Source organism: Abrus precatorius, unplaced genomic scaffold (assembly GCF_003935025.1).
Source record: "Abrus precatorius isolate BTA unplaced genomic scaffold, Abrus_2018 Scaffold10, whole genome shotgun sequence".
Lineage (NCBI taxonomy): Eukaryota > Viridiplantae > Streptophyta > Magnoliopsida > Fabales > Fabaceae > Abrus > Abrus precatorius.
The window spans coordinates 5715203-5737848 of NW_020874292.1; the positions used below are offsets into that span (position 1 = coordinate 5715203).

The 22646-nt window shown below is 31.3% G+C and overlaps 3 protein-coding genes across 3 annotated transcripts; all 3 read right to left on the minus strand.

The window, feature by feature from the left end:
- Positions 1-294: 294 nt before the first annotated feature.
- Positions 295-10691, minus strand: LOC113869571 (O-fucosyltransferase 38). Its single transcript, XM_027505961.1, has 13 exons — positions 10519-10691; positions 10357-10423; positions 8803-9050; positions 8171-8264; positions 7921-7988; positions 7112-7200; positions 6845-7022; positions 4295-4423; positions 3432-3568; positions 3127-3340; positions 2841-3025; positions 1021-1116; positions 295-685 (listed from the first exon to the last, which is right to left on the minus strand). The coding sequence occupies exons 3-13, from the start codon at positions 9004-9006 to the stop codon at positions 547-549; spliced, it is 1533 nt and encodes a 510-aa protein (XP_027361762.1). The 5' UTR covers positions 9007-9050; positions 10357-10423; positions 10519-10691; the 3' UTR covers positions 295-546.
- Positions 10692-11552: 861 nt separating this feature from the next.
- Positions 11553-15816, minus strand: LOC113850463 (probable indole-3-pyruvate monooxygenase YUCCA10). The gene is made up of 4 exons (XM_027481022.1): positions 15205-15816; positions 13360-13593; positions 11898-12023; positions 11553-11726 (listed from the first exon to the last, which is right to left on the minus strand). The coding sequence occupies exons 1-4, from the start codon at positions 15814-15816 to the stop codon at positions 11553-11555; spliced, it is 1146 nt and encodes a 381-aa protein (XP_027336823.1).
- Positions 15817-20048: 4232 nt separating this feature from the next.
- Positions 20049-22227, minus strand: LOC113853000 (caffeic acid 3-O-methyltransferase-like). Its single transcript, XM_027483429.1, has 3 exons — positions 20937-22227; positions 20630-20694; positions 20049-20348 (listed from the first exon to the last, which is right to left on the minus strand). The coding sequence occupies exons 1-3, from the start codon at positions 21262-21264 to the stop codon at positions 20049-20051; spliced, it is 693 nt and encodes a 230-aa protein (XP_027339230.1). The 5' UTR covers positions 21265-22227.
- Between the last annotated feature and the right edge of the window lie 419 nt (positions 22228-22646).

A 22646-nucleotide genomic window follows, 5' to 3' on the forward strand; every position in this document is an offset into this window, starting at 1 on the left:
TTTAAATAAGAGAACTGCTAAATAGTACAAAAGGCGATAAATCTACATGTAATCTTTTCATTGGACATATCAACTGCAAAATGGAATAAAATAAATTATTTGGCGGAAATCATACTGAATTGCGTGGTAAATTACTTTCGTCTATTATTCGTGCAAAAATTTCATACTACAAAGCATTTCTCTTTAATTAATTGATATATAAAAATATTTACACAAACAATTCGCTAAAATCAAACTTTAAAATTAAAGTTATCTTCTTTGGCATTAGTGTTTCTTACACTAACAAGGAGTTAAAATAAAAATCATACTCTATCTACGAATTAAAATTTAATGTGATATAAATCATGTACAATCCAGAAATAAAAAAGGTAATTCGCTTAAGAAATGCTAAATAAAGATATTTGTGATCAAGGGTATAGCTGTAGGGCACAGATAAACCGAGCATACCAGAAATGGCTACTTACAATCCTAGTTTGCCAAAAACAAATTTACAGATAAACCGGTCCCTCCAAAAATTTTAGATTGAAACTACAGTTTGGTGCGTCGTCATGTTATTTCTAGTTTGCTTCTAGAGCCACATATACACTCAGGGTATGGATTTTCGTAAAAGGACTCTTCAGTCCTAAATCGCGCTCGGCCCTTAACTCCTGGTAGGGGACCTTGCCTTTTCCTTGGAGCTCCTTGCCTACACGTATAATCATGAAAAATAAGTAACTTCTTTATTTTGATAACTGGGTAGATGAAGTCAACAAGAGGTGAAATGGGAAAGAACATGTAATTGCAGATTAAACGGAAAGAAAAAATAATTACATATTAAAAGGAAAAAAGCAATAAACTTTAATAAAGAAAAATGAAGGTTATAACCAATTTCAACTTCTAACTTTTCATTGGGTAATTAGACAGAAAGGTCGCAACAGTAACAGTAGGGGAGAGGAACCTAATGAGCAGTTGAGTACATGAGCTGCTCATCTTAAGGGTCTATTTGGATAAATATGACTTAACGTAATGCAAGAAAGCCACCTGTTCTTGTGCATCCGCCGCACCATTTGTGACAGTTCCCTTCCTTCTTTTATCTCTCCAGTTTCCAGCATATCAAAAATTCCAACAAGTCCTTTCCTGAAGACCAAATGAATAACAAAATTAAAAAGGAGATAAAACATTGTCATCTTGTTTGCATGGTGCCAGCCTCATTCTTATGAACATGTATTAGAAAAATCTGAGAGACAGAGACAATAATAACCAAGTCTTTTCACACTAACGTCAGTCACGTGGATTCAACGACACCATAATGTTTTATTGTGAATCATGTCTATGAACGAACTATTGACCTCTGAATCCATATCTTTGTGGTTTCATTTATACTTTTTCTCAATCTCCCTGGCAATAGGACTAACCCTCCATCTGATCTACCGTGATTACTTGAGCTTCCACAACTTTTCTCTACACATGCCCAAAGGTGAGATTCTATCATTTTTTATTCAATAAACGCTCCTCCAACTTTCTCTCTAATACATTCTGATAGCCCATACATTCGTGAGCCCAGCTAACAGTGAGATACCCGGGCAGCAGATACGTGAGGGAGAGAAGACCTGGAAAGTATACTCCAGGAGAGGTAAAAAGGTGACACGTGTTTAAAAAGGGAGGACTAGTCAGTTAGGCTGAGTGGGTTGTTTTGGGGCCCACTAGAGATGGGAGGTAGGGGAGTTGGTTATAGGTGAGAGGAAGGAATCAGGGAAAGGCAGAGAATATTCATTTTGATCTAGCGGCCATTGTGGCTTGGGAAGGGGAGCGTGGTGCTCTCCTGAGTTACTATCTTTTGTTCTTCGTTTACTGTTGCTAGTGCAATCTTTCACATTTCCTTATTCATACAGCAATATACATATATCAGTATCTCTTCCATACTTTCTTTCTCTTTTCTGGTTGTGTTTTCTATCACATTCATTCCTAGTCTTGTCTTATCTATTATGTCTACGCATCTAATCTAATGCAACATTCTCATTTCAATTACATTGAGTTTATTCTCTAGTTGGCAACAACTAAATTAATAATGATTAAGCATTGAATCACCATAATTGGAAAGAGAAAGGAACAAGGGACCCCTATCAACTTCTATCATAATTCAAATAGGCATTCTTTTGTTAAATTAAAAATTATCCCTACACTTAACATCATTTTTTGTTTTAGACTATTTAAATAATACATTTTAGTCCTTGTATGAAAAAACATTTACAAAATGATCATTGATCATTGTTGTTTATTGTCATTACATCAGTATTCAATTTAATACTTGCGCTTGACTACTCTTCTTGTTGTTTATTGTCATTACATCAGTATCCAATTTAATACTTGCGCTTGACTACTCTTCTTGTTGTCTATTGTCATTACATCAGTATCCAATTTAATACTTGCGCTTGACTACTCTTCTTTAATCCTTGTATGAAACAAATTTACACTTCATTATGGTTCTAGCATGAAAAAATCGTCCCTATACCAAACATTTTTTCGATTTAATCCATGTAAGAATAATACAACACCATTATAATGTTGCCAAATGGTGGGGATTAATTTGTAACTTTTTTCATGTTGGGACCAAAATATAAAATGTTTTCATATAGGAACTAAATTAAAAAAGTATCAAGTGTAAGGATTAAAATTTTAATTTAACCTTTTTTCTTTGGAAATTTAACTACAGAACATTGGAGTGAAAGTTGTACATTATTTTGGCAAGAAAAGGAAATAGAGGACATTAAGAAAAACAAAACCAATTACCTAGAGGTGGTTGAAATGTACAGACAGCCCCAAGAAAAAAAAATTTAATTAAATTTTCTTGAATTCAGTACCTGTCTGGGTTGATTGTCTTGCGATGACCTAAGAATCTGCGGTGTCCCTCAACAGCTCTTGCCATATTTCCTGAATATGATGGAACAAATACATCGCTCTCTACACAGATTATGTAATCAAGTGCAGCAGTTTGAGATGCATGATTGGCAAAAGCTTCCAGCTCTTCAGGAGTAGCAAGGGATTCCTGTTATCATTTACCAATTAATCAGACCAGCTTTGCACCTCAGTCACATTACATGCTGTTGAACTACTTAACTCAGTTAGACAACAAAATGATTTACAAACCTTAAATATTAGATTAGGGAAGCGGGAGGAGAGCTCCAAAAGATGAGTATTACCACCATAGATCTCCCCTGCTGCAATGTATATTGGTGTTGATGGGGGAAACCCAAGAGCATGAAGAAAAAAGCCCACCTCTTTTGGAGTCAGCGGACAAAATCCTCCAATTCTCTGTTCTGTAGAATTTATATTTTTTACTTTCCAATAATTTGTATTCTCCCTACAAGAATTGAAACAATTATTAAAAAAAATCAGTAGACTGGTAAAGTACTTCTTGAGTATAGTAGCATATACATAATAACTATTCTCACCTCAAAATCCTAAGCTCCTCAGATTCTGCATCTGTCAGACCATATGCACAACCAGTAAAAGATAGCATATCTTTCTCATATCTCAGATGGAGAGCAATATACCTTTCCCCACGTGATCTCAGCCGATCCACCAACCTCTGTTTTGTCACCGTCATGTATGCTCAGAACCTAATTTAACAGGAAGCTCCATGTAGAAATCTTAAATGCATCAAAAGTGAAGGATATCTCGTCCTAGGATCTTATGCATTTCTAGCACGATGTAGAGAAATATTGGCCTCGAGCCTCACAAGGTTTTGAACCAAACAACTTTTTAACATTCAAAATATTTAAATAATTCAAGTTTATAGTCAAATACTCCTAAATACTATATAAAGTATCTACCCATCCGATGAGACAAATATATGTCAGTCAGACCCATATAGCAAAATTTCCCACAAAATCTTGAACTGCCAATATTTAATTTGTCCACTGTTCCCACATAATTTGAAAATACCTTTTTTTTAAATGAAAGCAATTAATACACTGATCTCTTTCACCTTTCAATGTCAAACCTTTTTCCTTTAAGGATTTTCAGTTATTTAGGCACAGATTGAAAGGAAAATTCACATTTCATTCAGTGTTACTGTTTCACATACATTACTTTTTTTTTTTCATTCTCTCTAAATTGCTTCATTAAATATGCTACAATTTAGTCAGTATTAAAATTTATTAATAAACAAAACACGGAAATTGAATCAGTAATTGCCTCTTTAATCACCACTGCATCATTTTATCAATCACTGATGCCCAATATGATGCAATTATAACACTTTTATGAGATATTTAGGATGCTAGGAATTAACCACAAACAAAAAAAGTCAAACCTTTCCTAAATTGTCTATAGGAGGAGAAAATTGAAGTGCATGGTACATTGCACGGCATCTCAATCTCTGGATGTCCAGAGGAAGATCATTGTTTGCAAGTCGAGAATCAGATTTTGCAACATGTATCACCTGAAAGATCAAATCATTATTAATTCAATACATTTTGACTATGAAATAAGGTTCATGGACAAAAAGTAAATTTTCAAGATCATAGAAGCACAATGACAAAATATGAAAATCACTTGCTGCTGCTGACCATGAACATAAAGTTTGAAATCCTCTTCACAGAGAAGATACATAGTTTGTACATGCACACACGTAATCAAATAATCAATCAAAAAATTGTCAGGGAAAAATCCAATGTGATTCTCAATACCTAAAACAGAGATCTTTCAAAATATGGTAAATGATGAGCATTCTATATCCTTCTATTATGAATAAACTCGCCTATAAAATATGTAGAGTAGCATTCTCTTATTATAATTTGTCCATATATATTACTAAAATCTGCCTTAGATTTTTTACTAACTGCTTGGGTGTAACTAGATGAATTTTTGTAATGAAACTGCAATGCTAATATTCATACTCGTGTGACATATTTACATTGAACTGCCATCCTATCCCCCATTCTCTTTTCTTTAGGATTTGTATTGTTTATATTGAAGAAGAAAGAAATAGATTGAAGCATAAAGTGTCTCAGCACTCAGTTATATAACTTATACTGTTACTTTCCACAAACAGCCCTATTAATAAGATCAGATACAAGGAAATTGAAGTGCTACTGTTATAGGAATATTAGTTAGAGGTATGTTTTCGGTCACTATCTCCAAGGTATCAGAATTAGTTATGGATACAGTTTGATATGATTAAGAGATTATCTTGATTTTCATCCATGCTAATTATTATAATGGTGTTCTATTATCCACTTTTGATGTTCTTGTTAAATTCCATGGTGAAAATGGATCTTGTTGGTACAAAGCAAATGCATTGGGACATACTAGTCAATACACAGTCATGTTAAATTCTCCATATGATACAGTTCTCTGAAGTTGCTTGAAGTTTTGAGTATGTTGGATTTCTATGTGGCCTAGAACTAATTACTAATAGTCCTTTATAATATGAACAAAAAGTGGTTCCACCTTGGTTTATCTTTGAGAGATGAATAAAAGGTGCAGGTTTAGAACTCTCAAAGATTTGGCAATGTGAAATGCAAAACATCCCTGTGACGATTGTAGCAAATTGTTACAAAGATTTGGCCCACAAGCTGCTTAAGTTATATGCAAGAGCCTCTAAATCTCAGGAATTTTAGCAATTCTCCCCAAGTCAACTTGATGAAGTGACAAAAGGAAGAGTGAGAGAGAAAAAGAAGACACTGAAAGTTATGGAAGTGTTAGTCACTTATTTATCACATCGAATAGTATCGATGCAAATGTTTCAAAAATGTCAGCCAACAAATAGCTTTTGGAAAGGACATGCAATTAATGATCAGAATGGCTGCAACAGAATAAATGGAGAAAAAGGTGAGATCACAATGGCATGAGGCCATCATATGCCCATGAATTGTGGAGCTAGCTCTAATAAGTATTGTGATTGCAGTCAGAGGGGAAGGAATTCTCAATGAGTTTGTTTGTTTGTTCTTTTGGATGGAAATGCTGTTGCTGATCATTTTAAAGAGTTACAAATTCATGTGCTTTTAATTTCATCCCCTCAGGACCTAGTTCTAGTTTTGAAAGATCATTTGAATGGACAAAAAAGCCTCATGAAATGCACTACAACAGTGTTGAGATAAAGGATAGATGTCAGGTTATCAATAGAGAAAGGGGCAAACATATTATATGTTGCTGACACCCATTTCAGTGCAAAGGTACATTTTGCTACTTCTTGGTTGAAGGATATTGGTAACCTGTGTTATGTCATCATTGGTGCATTGGAGACCTGTATTACAGGCAGCATCCACTTGTGTATATTTGCCTCCCAACATTAAGCACATTGCTCAAAGTAATAGGGACAGTGCATTGACAACCAAAACAAAGGAACCTGTTAGATGGAATATGTGAAGAAAATCTTGCTCAATTGACTATAAACCAATTGATTAAGAACTTTGGCCCTTGAGAACAAAGGTTTTCTTCAGGGGTAGGATTTTTTGTGGGAAAATTAGTTACCAAGGCATCAGAATTAGCAATGGATATGGTTGATACTTTCATCATTTTCTTTTTATTGTAATTTCACATACACGTCTATGCAAAAAGAAGAGTGTCTCAATACCAGAGAACATAACTCGCTCATTTCTCTATAATCATAAACCTGCATCATGCATTTGGTCATCTGAAGTAACTTCTCCCTAGTTATACACTCAGATCTATAAAAATCCCTGAGAATTCTACCTACCAGCCATTTTCCCATTACAATTAATTTTCACAGGTGCTGATTTGAGATTAAACAACCAAACTAAGTTAACAAATTAGCAAGTATTACAAATAATTACAATGAAGCCCTCTGCAGAAAATGAGAACCAAGAGGTTGTAGATCATATGGTAAAAACTTGAGTACCTGATATTCATTCCATAACCTTGTCATCTCTTCATAGTAACCAACTCCAGACCAGGAAGTAAAGTGTTTCCTGGCCCGGGGCACACCTTCCAAGTTTTTGGGAAGCTCCTTCACAATCCTGATATCTCCTTTCAGATATTCAATGAAATGAAGCTCATCAAATATATCTGAAAATACACTGTGAACACACCCAATAAGAAGAAGATAATATAGGAAAAGAATAATATTAACTATTTAACAAGCCAAATGAAGGATACCCATAAATACCTTGAGTCTTGCCAGAATGAACGTTTATCCAATTGGGGTATGACTAAAGTTGCATTCATTATATGTGCCACAGCCACCATGTCTGATATCTATAAGGAAAAGGAATGATTACATAAGTACAATGAAAACAAATTCTAAAAAAAATTAAGTAGAACAACGGTTAGCTTCACACAAGGAATCATAAGGGTGCCATCAAATGCAAACTGAAATCCCTATACAGAAGACAAAACAAAACTTAAACTACATTTCACCATATCCAACACAATATAGGCCTAGTTTGAATAAATTTTTCAATAAGTACTTATAAGATACAAAAATAAGAAAGTAGAATGAAATAAACCCCTCTCATATGTTAAATTAACTTATGCTTCTCTATTTTGTTAGAAGCTCTCTCACTTAACTTTTCTAAAACTTAAGGTATTTAAGTTATTTTTTAACTTATACGTTTTATTTGTTTTACATTTTTATTTCTTCTATAAGTACTTATCTAGAAGTTTATCCAAACTGGGTCATATTTAATAAATGCAATGAACTGATGAAGTATTGCAAGAATGGAAAAGAAATCAAATTGTTCACAAAGAATAATTAAGAGAAAAGAAGTAAATGTCAAACTAAGGCCCTCGATGCCAAAAGTAGTAACTCAAAAACCCATTCAGATACAAGAAATTAAAATAGTAACACTCATACTGAAGTTTGAAACTGTAATTGAAGGTAAATATTTGACTATACATGCAGTTACAAGCATAAGAGCATGAATTTAACTATTATACAAGAGTTAAGACAGTGCAAGAGAGTGAAAAGTGACTTACACCAGTTCGCATTTGATTTAGTCCACCATTACTTCTCACAGTCAAATAGCGATCAAATCCTTGGGCACCTGATGCAGTAAAAGTGAAAAACATATTTGAGAGGAAGGGACTGAGACAAAATGCACAAGACAATGACAGCCAGGTGATGCTGTGGTGAAAAAGAAAACCTTAAATAATAGGAGTTGAACCAAGTGAAAGAAGAAAATACAACAAATAATTTATTACAAGAATAGATGTAAGCATCTGAAACCTTTATATTTAGTAGTCGGCTTGACACACTGGTGTAAGCCATGATTGAACGGAGAATCCCAAAGTTGTTTGTTGTGCATATGTAACTCTGGCACCTGTAGCCATATGCAACAGTTATTGAGTGTGAACTGTGAAAAAGGAAAGAAAAAAGCAGTAAAGCCTGAACTGCCAGAGTGCTAGTTAATATAGCTAGAACCAAAAAGACTTGCTGATATCATTCCAAGAATAAAAATCTATACTCATCTAAGCAAACAAACACTTAGCGTACATTTGCACTGCAATGTTTTTTGAGTGACAAAAAAAATATTGAAAGATTTATAATATAAGGGAAAAAAATGGCTAGCACACATGCCGATAAATTATCAAACTGTTAGTCCACAACTGCAAAATTTTCATCTCTACACAGACAATTTCTTGGTTTTTCCTCAGTCATTGGATGTAGAAATTAGGACAATTTTACAAAGCTGGTTCAATTTACACAATCAGCAACTGATTTGGATCCCAAACAATAAAGTTAATTCAATCACAAGATCAGCAAGGAAACCCGTAAATTCCCTTCAGATCCCAAAAATCTGATTCAATTCAATTCAGTTGAGAGCGACAGAAAGAATAAACAAGGGAATGGTGGAGTACCTGGTGGAATTGAGATTGTTGAGAAAGCAGAGGGTGTGGTGGATCTTCATCGACCCCGATGTTCCTCACGTAGAACAAGAACACAAAGATGGAGAAAGCAAATATGAACAGGGTATAGAAAGTGATTATGCTGGGAGACAGCTTTCTAGCATGAAATCTACCAGGCCAGAGGCTGCTAGAGCTGTATGAGCCTCTGCTTACCATCTCTGCTCAAACCTTCTTCTTTACTCAAAATGATAAACCTGTATCTGTATGAAACAAGACTAACAGGGCTATTACTTCCCAGTAGGAAAAACACAAATTAAAACTATATCATGTCCTGCTTAAAAATGTACTATGATCACTTCCTCTTGATATGCATGGGAAAATGGTTATTTTTCCCCCAATTAATATTGCTAGTTGGACAATATTCTTGAAGTTATCGCCCTGCCAGCTATTTAAGTTGATGACCCAGCCAATGTGACAAGTTGAATGTTGGTGACATGGAGTTATATAAGGGTAGGGGTAGGCACAAGTCAGGTTGAGGAAAAAAAAAAGTTAAAAACAATGTCCAAACCTATCAAAAGATTCAAAACATTGTAGTAAAGTGTTTGGTACAGTTTTGGAAATTTTTCTTGTTCAATTCAAACCAAACTAATAATATCAAATTGGTATTAGTTTGGATTTGATCGTTGGCTTGGCCTTCTCTTTCAGAATTTATAAAAAATAAAAATATATATAGGAAAAGATTATGACAAAAAAATATTATTTGTTTAATAAGGCAAACACAGTAAGCACTCATATGTTGAAGACAATTAAAATGAGAAAATTAACTCACCAAAAAATCAGCATTCAAAAGCTCCATGCACTATAAAGACTACAAGTTGAGAAATCTAAAGGCAAGATGAAAAGCAAAAGAAGCAACAAGATATTTAGAAGCAATTTACTCATGCCAACATATCGCAGATGAACTAAAACACTCATCAATCCACAGATTACAAGTAGCAAAACAGCAGCACAGGTGTAAAAGGGATCAACACTTCCACAACCAAATCAGCATTCATCCTATCATACATGCAGTCCCAAAATAGCAAAGCCTTGGCAATTATTTTACTCAGTAAGCTAAACCCAAAAATAATAATAAATCATGAGTAGCATAAAACCCATACCTTACATGAAACTTACTCCATTGCCCATGGCCACGCCCCAATTCAAACAGATTAACAACATTCGAGTGTGTCAAGACAAAGAGTGAACAGAAAAACTTACCCACACTCACTTCACAAATCATATTTGATTTCCAAAGAACAAACTCATACAGGAAAAAACCATGAATCAAACAAATTGGGAGCACTCAAACCAGTAACTTCACACAGTAAAGAAGCAACTACAAAAGAACAAAATACAAACACAACCCGTAACACGAAATAATACAATAACTTCAAATTAGAACATCACTTTAAATCCATTACTCCAACACCAAAATGATTCCTATGTTAGGCACATTTATTATTCACAACAAGCACATTTGATTTCAGGCAACAAGAAAACATTAATAGAGACAGATACACTCACCAATTGCAATTGATTTCGTCGGCAGAGGCAAAGACGTTCCTCTGCCTATTTCGTTTCGTTGTTTCTCCTGAATCATAGAGAAAATCGGTAATCATAAATCAGTAAAAAGTGCATAACTAACAATGGAATCCTGCCAGTGAATAAAGTAGACGAAGAAATTACCTAAGCAGTAAAGTTGACATGAACAATCGCAAGGTAATAGGGTTTGGAGCTTTCGGTGAGATTCAGAGATCACAGAAAGTGAATTGTGAACGAATAAAGTTGAACAAGGTCGTATAGATTCAGATCTGATTATGGACTGCCCGGCGAGGGATCCAAAAGCGCAAAACGCAAGTGATTTGGGTGTTCATTTTTTTCTCCCTTGTATGAAATGGATCCGAAGTAAACCCGAATTTTGAGCAGCAGTTCGGTTCGGATAGTTCAGGTTCGCGGTTAATTCGGGGACGTGTATGCACCAGTTACACGTTACATTTGAGTAGTTTGGGTAACTTAAGCAGGAAATTTTTTCAAAAAAAAAATTACTTCAATATTTTCTTTAATTTTAAATTATAAGTTTTAACTTTTTTTTTTTTAAAGGTAAGTTTCAACTATTTTATTTTAAAATTTTATAAGTATTTAATTATTTACTTTAAAAATAATATTTATTTTAATCTTTTTATATAAAATAATAAAAATAAATAAGGTAAAAGACTTGAAATAAGTGGTTTTTATAAAATTACAGATTAGAATAATTTTTTATAAAATAAGGATGTTATTAAAAAATATTTTAAATTATTTGATAGAGATTTTAAATTAAGGTGCTACGGGTAATTATTGGAAATTTAATTGATAGATTATTTGATAGATTCACATGTAACATGTAGCATAAGACTAGGAAAATAAGTTTTAGTTAAAAGGGTATATAGATTAACTAAACCCAAAGAGAGATGTTAGAAAAATATTGTGGACAGAAGATGCTTATATTCAAGGCTTTCATGTGATACTCTACATGCAATAACCATTCAAGCTTCGAGGCACACAGTTTGATAAGAATAAATTACTCAACTCTAATACTACATGATACAAATATTTAATTAATAGCAGCAATATGTTTAAACGTACTTATACTAACCATGACAACACAATAACCAACCATGAAATTCTAATCTAATTTACTGGAACTGAAAGGACAAAGGCTTCTGCTATAATAATAATAATTAACGTCTCTGAAGAGTTTGGTTGATGTCGTCGGCAATAGCCTCGGCATCCATTTTAACTCCGAATAAGCCTCTCCTTGAGAGTCCTGCACAATACAAGCCACGATCACCCTTCCAGTGGTTTGGGAAATGATTTTTCGGCATCCCAACATCATTAAGAACATATTTGTAGTCCTGCGAAAGACATCAATTAGATTAGTGCGTATAGATTGCGCTTAGCTATAAGTAGTTTTTGTTTGAAGAAATAGATGTATATGTATTATTTGTTTTGGCATAAGGTGTATGAGATTGAAGCTGATCAATGTTAGAGTAGATTCTCTCTTTATCTTATCAGTTATCACATACCTTAAGCCATGTATTAGCTATGCTTCTATAGCCAGTAGCAAACACGATCGCATCAAACTCTTTTTCCGCGTTGTTTCCAAAAACAACCACCTTGTCCTCAATTCTCCTTATATCAGAAGGAATTACCTGTTGGCAGTGGAAAATTAGAAGAAAAGGCCTGAATTAATCCACCAAGTAAGTGCGTGTTTGATTTTATTTACTTTAGAAAAACAATCACTTATTTCTATTGTTATTTTAAAATATTTTTGAAAATCTATATATACCGCATGGAATCTCTTTTATGCTAGAAGTATCATGACATTTTTTTTTAAATATTTTATTTTACCAATACATTTCTTGATCTTTTATATTTCAACCTTTTACATTTCTTCTTTATATAATTTTAGAGTTCTTATTCTTTTTTAAAAAGATTGCAAGAAATACAATAATTTCTAATAAGTAAAAATTATTTTTATATATTAAATTAAAAATATATACATTAACATAATACCTGTTGAATATTTTTTTACTTTGATTTATATTTTTTTCTTATAATACCTTAAAAATAAAACTAAAATATTATTATATTAATTTGTACATTTCGATTATAAAAGGATAATTTTATGAGTTGAAAAAATGGTAGATATTTCAGCTTATTAGGAGCATTGTTTATTTTAGTAATGGTAATTAGTGAACATAAGAAATTTGTCATAAATAAATATTTTATTTAATGAAAACTTTAAAATTTATTTTGAATACAAGATAAATATTATTTACCATTAAATTCTTAATTTTTTATATGACATTGAAACTATAAAAAAATAAATTTAATAATTTTTTAACTTGCCATCAATATTATTTTATGAAGTTAAACCACAATTATGAATCAGTTAATTTGTGAGAGCAGATAAAATTGATTTAGTTTATTGTCATATATATATTTAGCGATTATCATAACATGAATTTTTACATATAAAAAAAAAAAAAAGATGTGTGCAAACAAGTTTATAAATTAGATTTTAATTCTTTAACTTTTTTAAGTCCTTCAAAGATTTATACAATATATTAATTTATACTTTTAAATATTTATGATACTAATTCTTTTAATATTAAAATATAAAAAAATTATTTTTATTTATAAATAAATAAAAGGATCATTTAAATTTTATTTGAAGAATATATTTAATATTATATTTTTATCATACCAAGATATTTATTCAGTATTTAGAAATTTAATTTAATATCAATTTATATAATAAAAGGTGTATTTGTATTACAGTATATTTTAATGAATAAATTAACATAACTTTAAAAATAAAAGTTAAGATATTTATTTAGTATTTAAAACATTTATTAATTGTTTTCCCAAATGACATAAAAACATGTAGAACTTGAATATATGAGCAGATATCGCTTGGTTGATGCATTAACGGGAGAAGTAATGTGTTTTGTGCTAAAATGCTGTGTAGTAAATAGTACGAACCTCGATTGCTCCCTCCTTAATCTTTGCAATGGTTCCGACATCAAGAACAGGAGATCTTCCACTAACCTCCTTAAGATAGAATGGTCCCTCTTCGGGGCGACGAATCCCATACTTAGATAGATCACCATATTCCATGTTTGCCAAAAGTGTAACCTCATTGTCAACAACATCTACTGGCAAACGCTTCAGCTTACGCATTCCTTCATGGATCAATTCTTTGGTGAGAACATGAACCTACACATCAAAAACATGACCACCAAAAGAAAAACATAACACTTATTTTCATGAAAATATTTCATCTCATGGAATGAAGTTCGACTAAAATTAACTCAATCTATATTTTATGGGCTAGTGGTTAAATGTAAACCCCCCCGATCTCATAAGTCTGAAAATAGTTTTACTAATTTTGTTTTTATATTTGAAATTATTTCTAAACTTAACTTTTTTAAATTTTTATAAGAATTTTTGGAATTTATAAAACAATTACCATGTTTTTTTAAATAATCATTAGTCTAAAAATTATCAATTCAATGTTTAAGAATTGAAGATATTGAAATGAGTTGAACACCACGACTAACACAAAAAATCCAATAAATTGTTCACATGAAAGGAAGAAAAAGCTTTTGGTTTAAACTTTACGATTGTTAATTTGTTTTTCGTATACTGCATAGATATTATCAAATTAAAATAGTTTTTAATAAAAAAAATTAAAATATATTACACAATTATTTTTAAATTTAATAAGGATTATAACATTTTAAAATATATTTTACTATCTGTAATTAATATCTTATTATATTAAATTTAACTAAATTAAAGATAAAAGCTTTAAATTAAGAAATGAATTATAAAAAATAAATTAAGATTGAATTAAAAATTTGAATATTTAATGAAGGATAAATGCATAATGAAAAAAGGAATTAATTTTCTTAAAAATATTTCTTTAAGAATAAAGATTCATATTTAATATATGTAAATAAATTATTTTTAAAAAAATTGTATACTTTTTTAGTAAATAAGTAATTTAAATATTTTAATATAAATTAATTTAAATATTTTAAGAAATACATAACATTAGATTCCATCCACTTATATACCAATAGTAGTTTTGACTAATATTTCATCTAATCGTCTTTAATTATAATACATTGTAATTAAATTATATACATCAATAAAACTATTTTTAAAGTTAACTAATTTTCATAATTTTTCTAAAAATGTTGTAACATGTCAATGTTACATTCATCTAATACCATTAACATAATTACATTATCAAAATTTATTTTTATTAATTTTAATTTAAAACATTAACTCCATTTTTTCAAGGATAAATAAAATAAGGTTTACTAAAACATTTTAGATGGTAAGAAAGTTAACGTCCGTCAATAATAAAAAATTTATATATAATAATTTTGTTCTAAAATTTTAAAACTACAACGAATTGATAACATTAGATACTATTATATTTAATTAAAAAATTATTATTTATTAATTTTTTGTGTTTAAAAAATAAAAATATATATATACAAACAATAGTAACTTCAAAAACTATTTTGAGTAACTTCAAAAACAAAACGATAACCACATAAAAAAAAAACAGCTTTTTATAATTACAATCAAATAAAAAATATTTATCTAAAATCTCGAAAATAACTACACGTTTTTAAAAAGTTTAAACAAACGGCCATTTTAAATGAAGAAAAAGGACAAAAATTATAGTAAACACCACCGTGAAAAATTAAAGCATGGTCTCAAAGGTTATGCATGCATGTCTAAACACTACTAGTGAATAATAATAATAATAACAACATTCTTGCATGGAGAGAAAGAGTCACCAAAATTTACCGGGTTTCGGATCACAATAGAAGGTCTTGCACCCCAGTTATGGAGATCATAAGCAATTTCCATTCCAGAGTTACCACACCCAACAACCAAAACCTCTTTGGATTCATATTTTGAACCTGATTTGTAGTGTTTGGAGTGCAATATCTCTCCTTCAAAGCTTCCTAGTCCAGGCAAATCAGGAATGTAACCTTCACTATTTTCACCCGTAGCGATCACAAGAAACTTACCCACGTAAACTTCCACTGTGCCTTGTAAGGTGTTTTTTGTTTCAACCCTCCACGTGTCTCCAACTTCATCGTACTCAGCTGATTCAACCGAACGACAATAGCGAGGGTTTATGTTGAAAAGTGCAACGTATGTGTCTATGTATTGAATAAATTGGGCTTTGGATAAGAAAGTTGGGGTTGAGGGTGGGTGAGGCAGAAGAGGCAAATAGCAAAATTCACTAGCTAAATGGAGGTTTAATCTATCATAAGAATTTTTCCTCCAAAGTGAAGCATTACAATCCTCTTTTTCAAGTATTATATGAGAGATAGAGTTTTGTGATAGACATGCTGAAATTCCAAGGCCAGAAGGACCAGCACCTACAATTATCACTGTGGCTTCCTCCATTTGTCACAAGGAGCCAGCAGTGGCTAAAGTTTTTCCTTTTTCTTTTTTTTTCGTTAGAAAAGTAATACTTCTATATTTCAGAGCAAGAAAGATTTGCAAATTTTATATACCTGTGTCTGGATGCTGATCATCATCATGTATATATTCAATTTATGCATGTTGATAATTTTTTTTAGCTCATGATGTTAAGTTTGACATGATTCTATATTAAAAGAATTTCTATATATGATTTTAATTTTAAAAAAAGGGACTATATGGACGTGAATATGTATACAATTAATATTAGGGATGGTTAAAAGAATAACTAGCTTGGATGATCAGCATTAATTTGGACGATTTATTGAGCTGATCACATATAATTGAATTAATCACATTTATGTGCTGAAAAATATTTTGCTTAATAAAACAATAGTTTCTATACGTGGTCTTCTATTTTTAGAAAGCTTTATTTAAGACTCATTTTATTCGCCTTATATATTGAATTAGGATATATTTTTCTTAAAAGAGACCTTTGTTAAATTCTCTCTTTAAAAAGAACAAATATCTTATATTTTGTATATTTTATTGGAAATTAATTAATAATTATGCATATTCTTTTCTTTTTAAATATTTCACTATTAACTTATACTATTTTAAAAATAACTGAATTTAAATATAGTTTGTTAATTTTTTATTCAACATTTATTGTATTATATAAAAGGATATATTTTTTTCTTTTAAATATGGAATGACTCTCAATTCCTACCTACTATTTCATTCCTTCATATTGCGTCGTTTAGTTATGATTTTATCTTTTAATTTTGATTAAATTCATCAACCTTTTCAATTATTTGAATTTCGTTGTATTCATACTATTTAAAAAAGTTTTTATCTTTTTTTGGTATTCTTTAACAAATATTTTCAGTCATTTTTCATAAATCATTTTAATTGATATGATTTGAATTGTGGTTTATTTAAAAAGTATTTCCTCTACTTTTTTAAAATTCTTATAAGTCTTGCCCACAAAATTTGTCTAAAATCACTGAGCAAAAGGTAATACGACAATCCATGCATAAAACGATACCAATTAATTATCTACTGAATTTTACTGGACCTACAACCAATACACTATGCAAAATACCTATATGCATTAATTTTATTAATGACTTAAAAATTTTCAAATTTTTTCTACATTTTAAGCATTAAAATTAATAAATTTTAATTAAAATATATTGATGATATAAAAATTGTGTATACTCTTATTCAATATTGAATTGTTATATCGACAACAACTATTAACTTCTATAACGTTTAATTTTAAAATTATGTTTATATATTTTAATCAGATGATAGTATAAAAATTTTATATTAAAAATATATTACAATTAATTTCAAAATTAATTACCTATTTATTTTAAATTAATCAAATATTATTAATCTATTAATTGATATAACAAATAATTTTAAGGAAATACTATTTAAAGAAATAAAATCATAATGGTAAAACCATTTATACACATTAATGATTTCATGTAATTTGAAAATATCAATTATAGAAAAGCTAATTGTTATATTTATAATATTGCGAATGAGATGTGTCGGTTAACATTCTCCCTCCCCAACTGATTCCTCTACCTAAAAAAATTTGTTTTCACATATTAATTTGTTAATTAGTTTGTTGTTAACGAGCCTTTAAGCATTGATTATTATAAAAAGAAAAAATAATGTTATTAAAATTAGACATAACTTGTCAATTAAAATGGTTGAATCGAAAATCGATCATATAATTAATTCAAAAGACAAAAAAAATGAGCAGAGTAAAAAAAAAAACATTATGAAACTAGTCAATTTGATTAATGTGAGGATAAAATCATTACATAGAAAATATAATTTAAAATATGTTTTTTAACTTTAAGAAATATATTTTAAATAAATAAAAATCTATACATAATATCTACTTATAAATTATTATTATCATTTTCTATTTTATTTTGTAAAACATGTATTATAACCTTTTATGTTAATTTTTAACCAAATTTATTAATTTGTATATTATTTTATTTTATTTTTTATTATTAAATAAGGCTTAAAAATTTAAAGAAAATAGGAAATGTAATCCAAAATTCGTCTACTCAAATCCAAACTATTGGGACCTCTTAGAGGTTCTAACCAGGGAGCATGCAAATCCCAAAAACGCATAGTTTCCCCCCAAAAATCACTTATCTAGTTGAGGAACACATTAAATATTTACCTAAACCGGTGAATCCTTAAGCAGAACCTACGTTAGCCCCAAGATGTTGATCTCTAACTAGAAAAGTAAATGCTTGAGCTTGAGAAGCTTCTAGTCCAGTGGGTCCGTAAAACTCACTAGGATAAGCAGTATTATTAAACCAGACAAAGCAACAAGCAATAAAACCAAAAACAGATAAAGTACCTAAATTATAAGACAAATAAGCTTCTCTAGACCATGCAAGTGCACACCGAGCCCGTGCAAAGGGTTTGATTAAGATATGCCAAATTCCACCAAGTATACAAATGGAACTCAACCATACATGCCCCCTAATTATATCTTCCAAATCGTCCACACTAACAATCCACCCCTCTCTCCCAAAAGGTGATTTTAATAAATAACCAAATATAATACTTGGACTAAGGGTCAAGTTGGTAATTTTTCTTACATCTCCCCCTTGGAGCCCAGGTATCATATATACCTCCAAAATAAAGAGCCTTGAATACTAGAAGAAAAGAACCTATACCTAACAAGATTAAGTGAATACCCAAAATTGTAGTCATTTTATTTCTATCTTCCCATACATAACCGAAAAATGGAAAAGATTCCTCAAGGGTTTCAAGACCCAAAAGTGCATGATAAATACCACCAAAGCCCAATACTGCAGAGAAAATTAAATGAAGTACTCCAGATACAAAGTATGGAAAGGTGTCTATAACTTCTCCTACTCCACCAAGGACCTACCCCCAACCTAAAGTAGCTAGATGACGAAGTAAAATTAAACCTTGTTCATACATAGGCTTCTCAGGTACGAAATGAGCCACTTCAAATAGGTTCATTGCTCCGGCCCAGAATACTATTAATCCAGCATGGACTACATGGGCCCCCAATAGTTTACCGGATAAATTAATAAGTTGGGCATTCTCGGCTCACCAAACAAAATCAGTAGTTTCTTGATCACGTCCAGTTATAGCTAAAGTTCTATTAAAGAGTGTTTCCACGCAGTAGAACCTCCTTAGGGAATATAAAGTTTTCATGAGGCTGATCTTGAGCTGCCATCCACGCATGAATACCTTCGTTTAAGAGAATGTTTTTGGTGTAGAAAGTATTAAATTCAGGATCTTCTGCTGCGTGAATTTCTTGAGAAACGAAGTCATAGGCATGTAGGTTCAGGGTCAGACCAACTACTCCAAGAGCACTCATCCATAAACTAGTTACTGGTACAAATAACATAAAGAAATGTAACCAACGTTTATTGAAAAAAGCAACCCCAAAGATTTGAGACCAGAAACGGTTAGCAATGACCATTGAATAAGTTTGCAAGGCTCAACCATGGACAGGCGGTGGAAACTACTAAGCTAGAGTACGGTAGGGGCAGAAGGAATTTCCAATGGAGCGGTGAAATGCGTAGAGATTGGAAAGAACACCAATGACGAAAGCACTCTGCTGGGCCGACACTGACACTGAGAGACGAAAGCTAGGGAAGCGAATGAGATTAGATACTCAATAGTCCTAGTCGTAAATGATGGATACTAGACGTTGTTTTGCCTATAATATATATATATATATATATATATATATATATATATAACAATAAAGTTAATTTTAAACTTATATATGCCATAAATATCAAATATATAAAAAAAAAATTTAGAAAACTTTTACATTCTGAATCTTTTATTTAACTTAAATCTAACGAGTTATAATTTATTTTATTTTATTTACATTTAATCAGTTATAATTTATCACTTCACTGATTAAGTTATTATTTGTTTAATTCATAATTGAATGTTCATTTAAGTTTACTATTGAAAAGTATAATTATTTATTAATAATAATATACGCAATTAAATATTTTTTTTCTTCATTTTTGCTTCCTGTTTTTTGCAGCTATCTTAGAAAAAGGAAATCAATATTCCGGTGTACAATTTAAAAGCAGAAGATAAAACCAAATTATTGTATTTTCTCGTCATATATCATGCTAGACTTATTTATTAATATCACACTTCAAAGGTTATGCCACTCATTTCTGAAACTCAAGCACAGCCATAGAAGGATCAACATAAAAGGCACGGAAACGAGGAAAACCAGAAGAAATGCCGAGCTGTTTAAATTGTTCTTCGGTCCTGTGCTTCCCCTTAGTTCTATACATTGTCATTATGAATATGTCACCCCCAAGCAATGCTCTTGTTCTACGACTGTCATCCGTCAGCTCCGGCACCACTGGTTCGCAAACAATCAATTTTCCATCCACCGGAAGTGCCTTATGACAATTCTGCATTACCACCTTACATTCCTCGTCTGTCCATGCTAAAAGAACCCACTGCAAGTTCATACAACATCAAAAATTTGAAATTTCTCATGTCATTTGATCAGACAATGTTGAAGCAGGCTTTTTGGATACATAAATTTGGCTCGAATTTATTTATTTTTTAATGGATTTTGTTAATATGTACTATTCAGACACATGTTAATAAATAAATTAATATTAAATAATATATATGTATATGTGTGTGAATTAAGTTAAATGATATATATATATATATATGAGAATTAATTTGTTAACAGTAAAACAAATAATCCATCAAAACTGAGAAGAGGCACCTTGATGAAAATAGCATCCCCAGCGGGAACAGAAGTAAACGCGTCACCACCAACATGGGTTACACCTACGAATATATAACTAACGTTAAAGCGATACGAACAGTAAATCCATACGGAAAGTCAAACATTCCAAGATGGCAGTGATCCAAAATGTACATCTAATTACGTTATTTAAATAATCGAAATTACGTGCTACATAATCATTTATTATTTAAAGTGAATTAATAAGATTTTATTGAATAATTAATTGAACTTTATTTACTGTATTAGATTAATAATAATAAATGATACATAAGTAGGTAGGAACCTGGAATGTTTGGTGCATTGGCCACCATATCGGGAAGATCAAAGTTGATGCCACTGCGGACATTGGGGAACTTGGCCATGATCATGCGAAGAGAAACACCGTTACAGCCACCAACGTCAACAAGTGTGTCTACACCATGGAAGCCGTCGTAGAGTTGCAGCAGTTCCCTCATTAAAGGCTCAGACATTCCAGATAATGACTTATAAATCAAAGCCATTACATTTGGTCGCTTCGTGTAGTAATCTATCGCTGACTCTCCGCTAGCCCTCACAAATGGTTCTGTGGTTGGATCCACCACTGCTTCCCCCACCAAGGCCCATGCTCCCATCAAGGCATCCTTTCAGAACCGCCGTTCAATATATCATCCATCATCTTTCTTTCTTTTTTTATGATTAAATAAGATTCTTGTTCTTATAAAAGTTCATACATTTAAAAATATTACTAAGATTTATTCATTCTTTAATTAATATTTACAATTTAATATTTTTATAATATTTTCAAAAACTTTTTACCAAAAACTTCCTTTAAACTCAGATGCAAAAGTGGTAAATTTTATAAGAAAAAAATATTTATTATAGTTTTATATCTCTAAATAATAAATGTTTAATTTCTTCTATACTGTTAAACATGAAGACTGAACTTTGAATTCAACCATAAATAATTTAGATTAATGCGATAAAAGAAAAAGAAAAAAAAAAGAATATAACACTCACATTACTCAATTACGTTAAGAAACATGAAAAATGACGATGAAAAGGAAAAGTAATAACCTGATGATGCTGGAGCATGTAATAGGCATAGGATAACCCATGTTCATCGTCAACGAGGGTCTTTCCGACGTCGGTGAGAGAGTATTTCCTTTGGCCACTGCTGCACAAGTGCTCGTCAAAGATGTAGTAGCTTGTGAGCAAGCGGAGGATGCATTGGAGGTTCTACGTGTACCTGAAACCGTAGAGAATACCTAAGGACGCGAGACAACTCTCTCTAAGGAACTCAGCAAAATAGCCCTATAACTTCGGGAGAAGGAGTGCCTTCTCACAAAAGGGGTCACAGTGACCAGACTCAGGCTGGCTAGGTAAACGTCCTGTAGTAAGAGTAGTAGTTATGAACCCTGTAGACCATCCTCATTCCCATGGAGGTGGTGAAGGGAGGGCCCCACTTGGGAGAAAAAAACCCGTAGCTCCTTGGAATTATCCTGCACTTGTAAGAAGTAAAAAAAAGAATAAAATATAGTTAGAATTTAATTCTTCATCTTCGTAGTAAATAGTAGAGAAAATAGAATTTGTTTCTTCATCTTTACAAAAAAAACAAAAAAAAAAAGGAGTAATTAACTGTGACACGTTCATTAAAAAAAATCTTTTTGTAGCAAAGAATAATAAATAAGCTTAACGCAAAAGAAGAAAAAGAAATAATAATAACTTGATTCAGAATATCTACCATTATACCCACAATGATTGACCATACCATTGCTATCCATAATAGAAAAGAACATTTATCTATTTATATAACAGATCGTATGGTAGGGTTTAGGGTTTAGTGTTGAAACCGTCTTGTCACATGGCCTCGGGGACTTTGAGGTTTAAGATAGCGGTTAGGGACATCGGAACACTCATGATGTGAGCTAGTTCCAAAATGGCAAGTCTTGCTTTGCTTCCAGAGCTTGTTGTGGCATTGTTTATAACTTCCTTCTTCATCTCCCATTCTTTGATC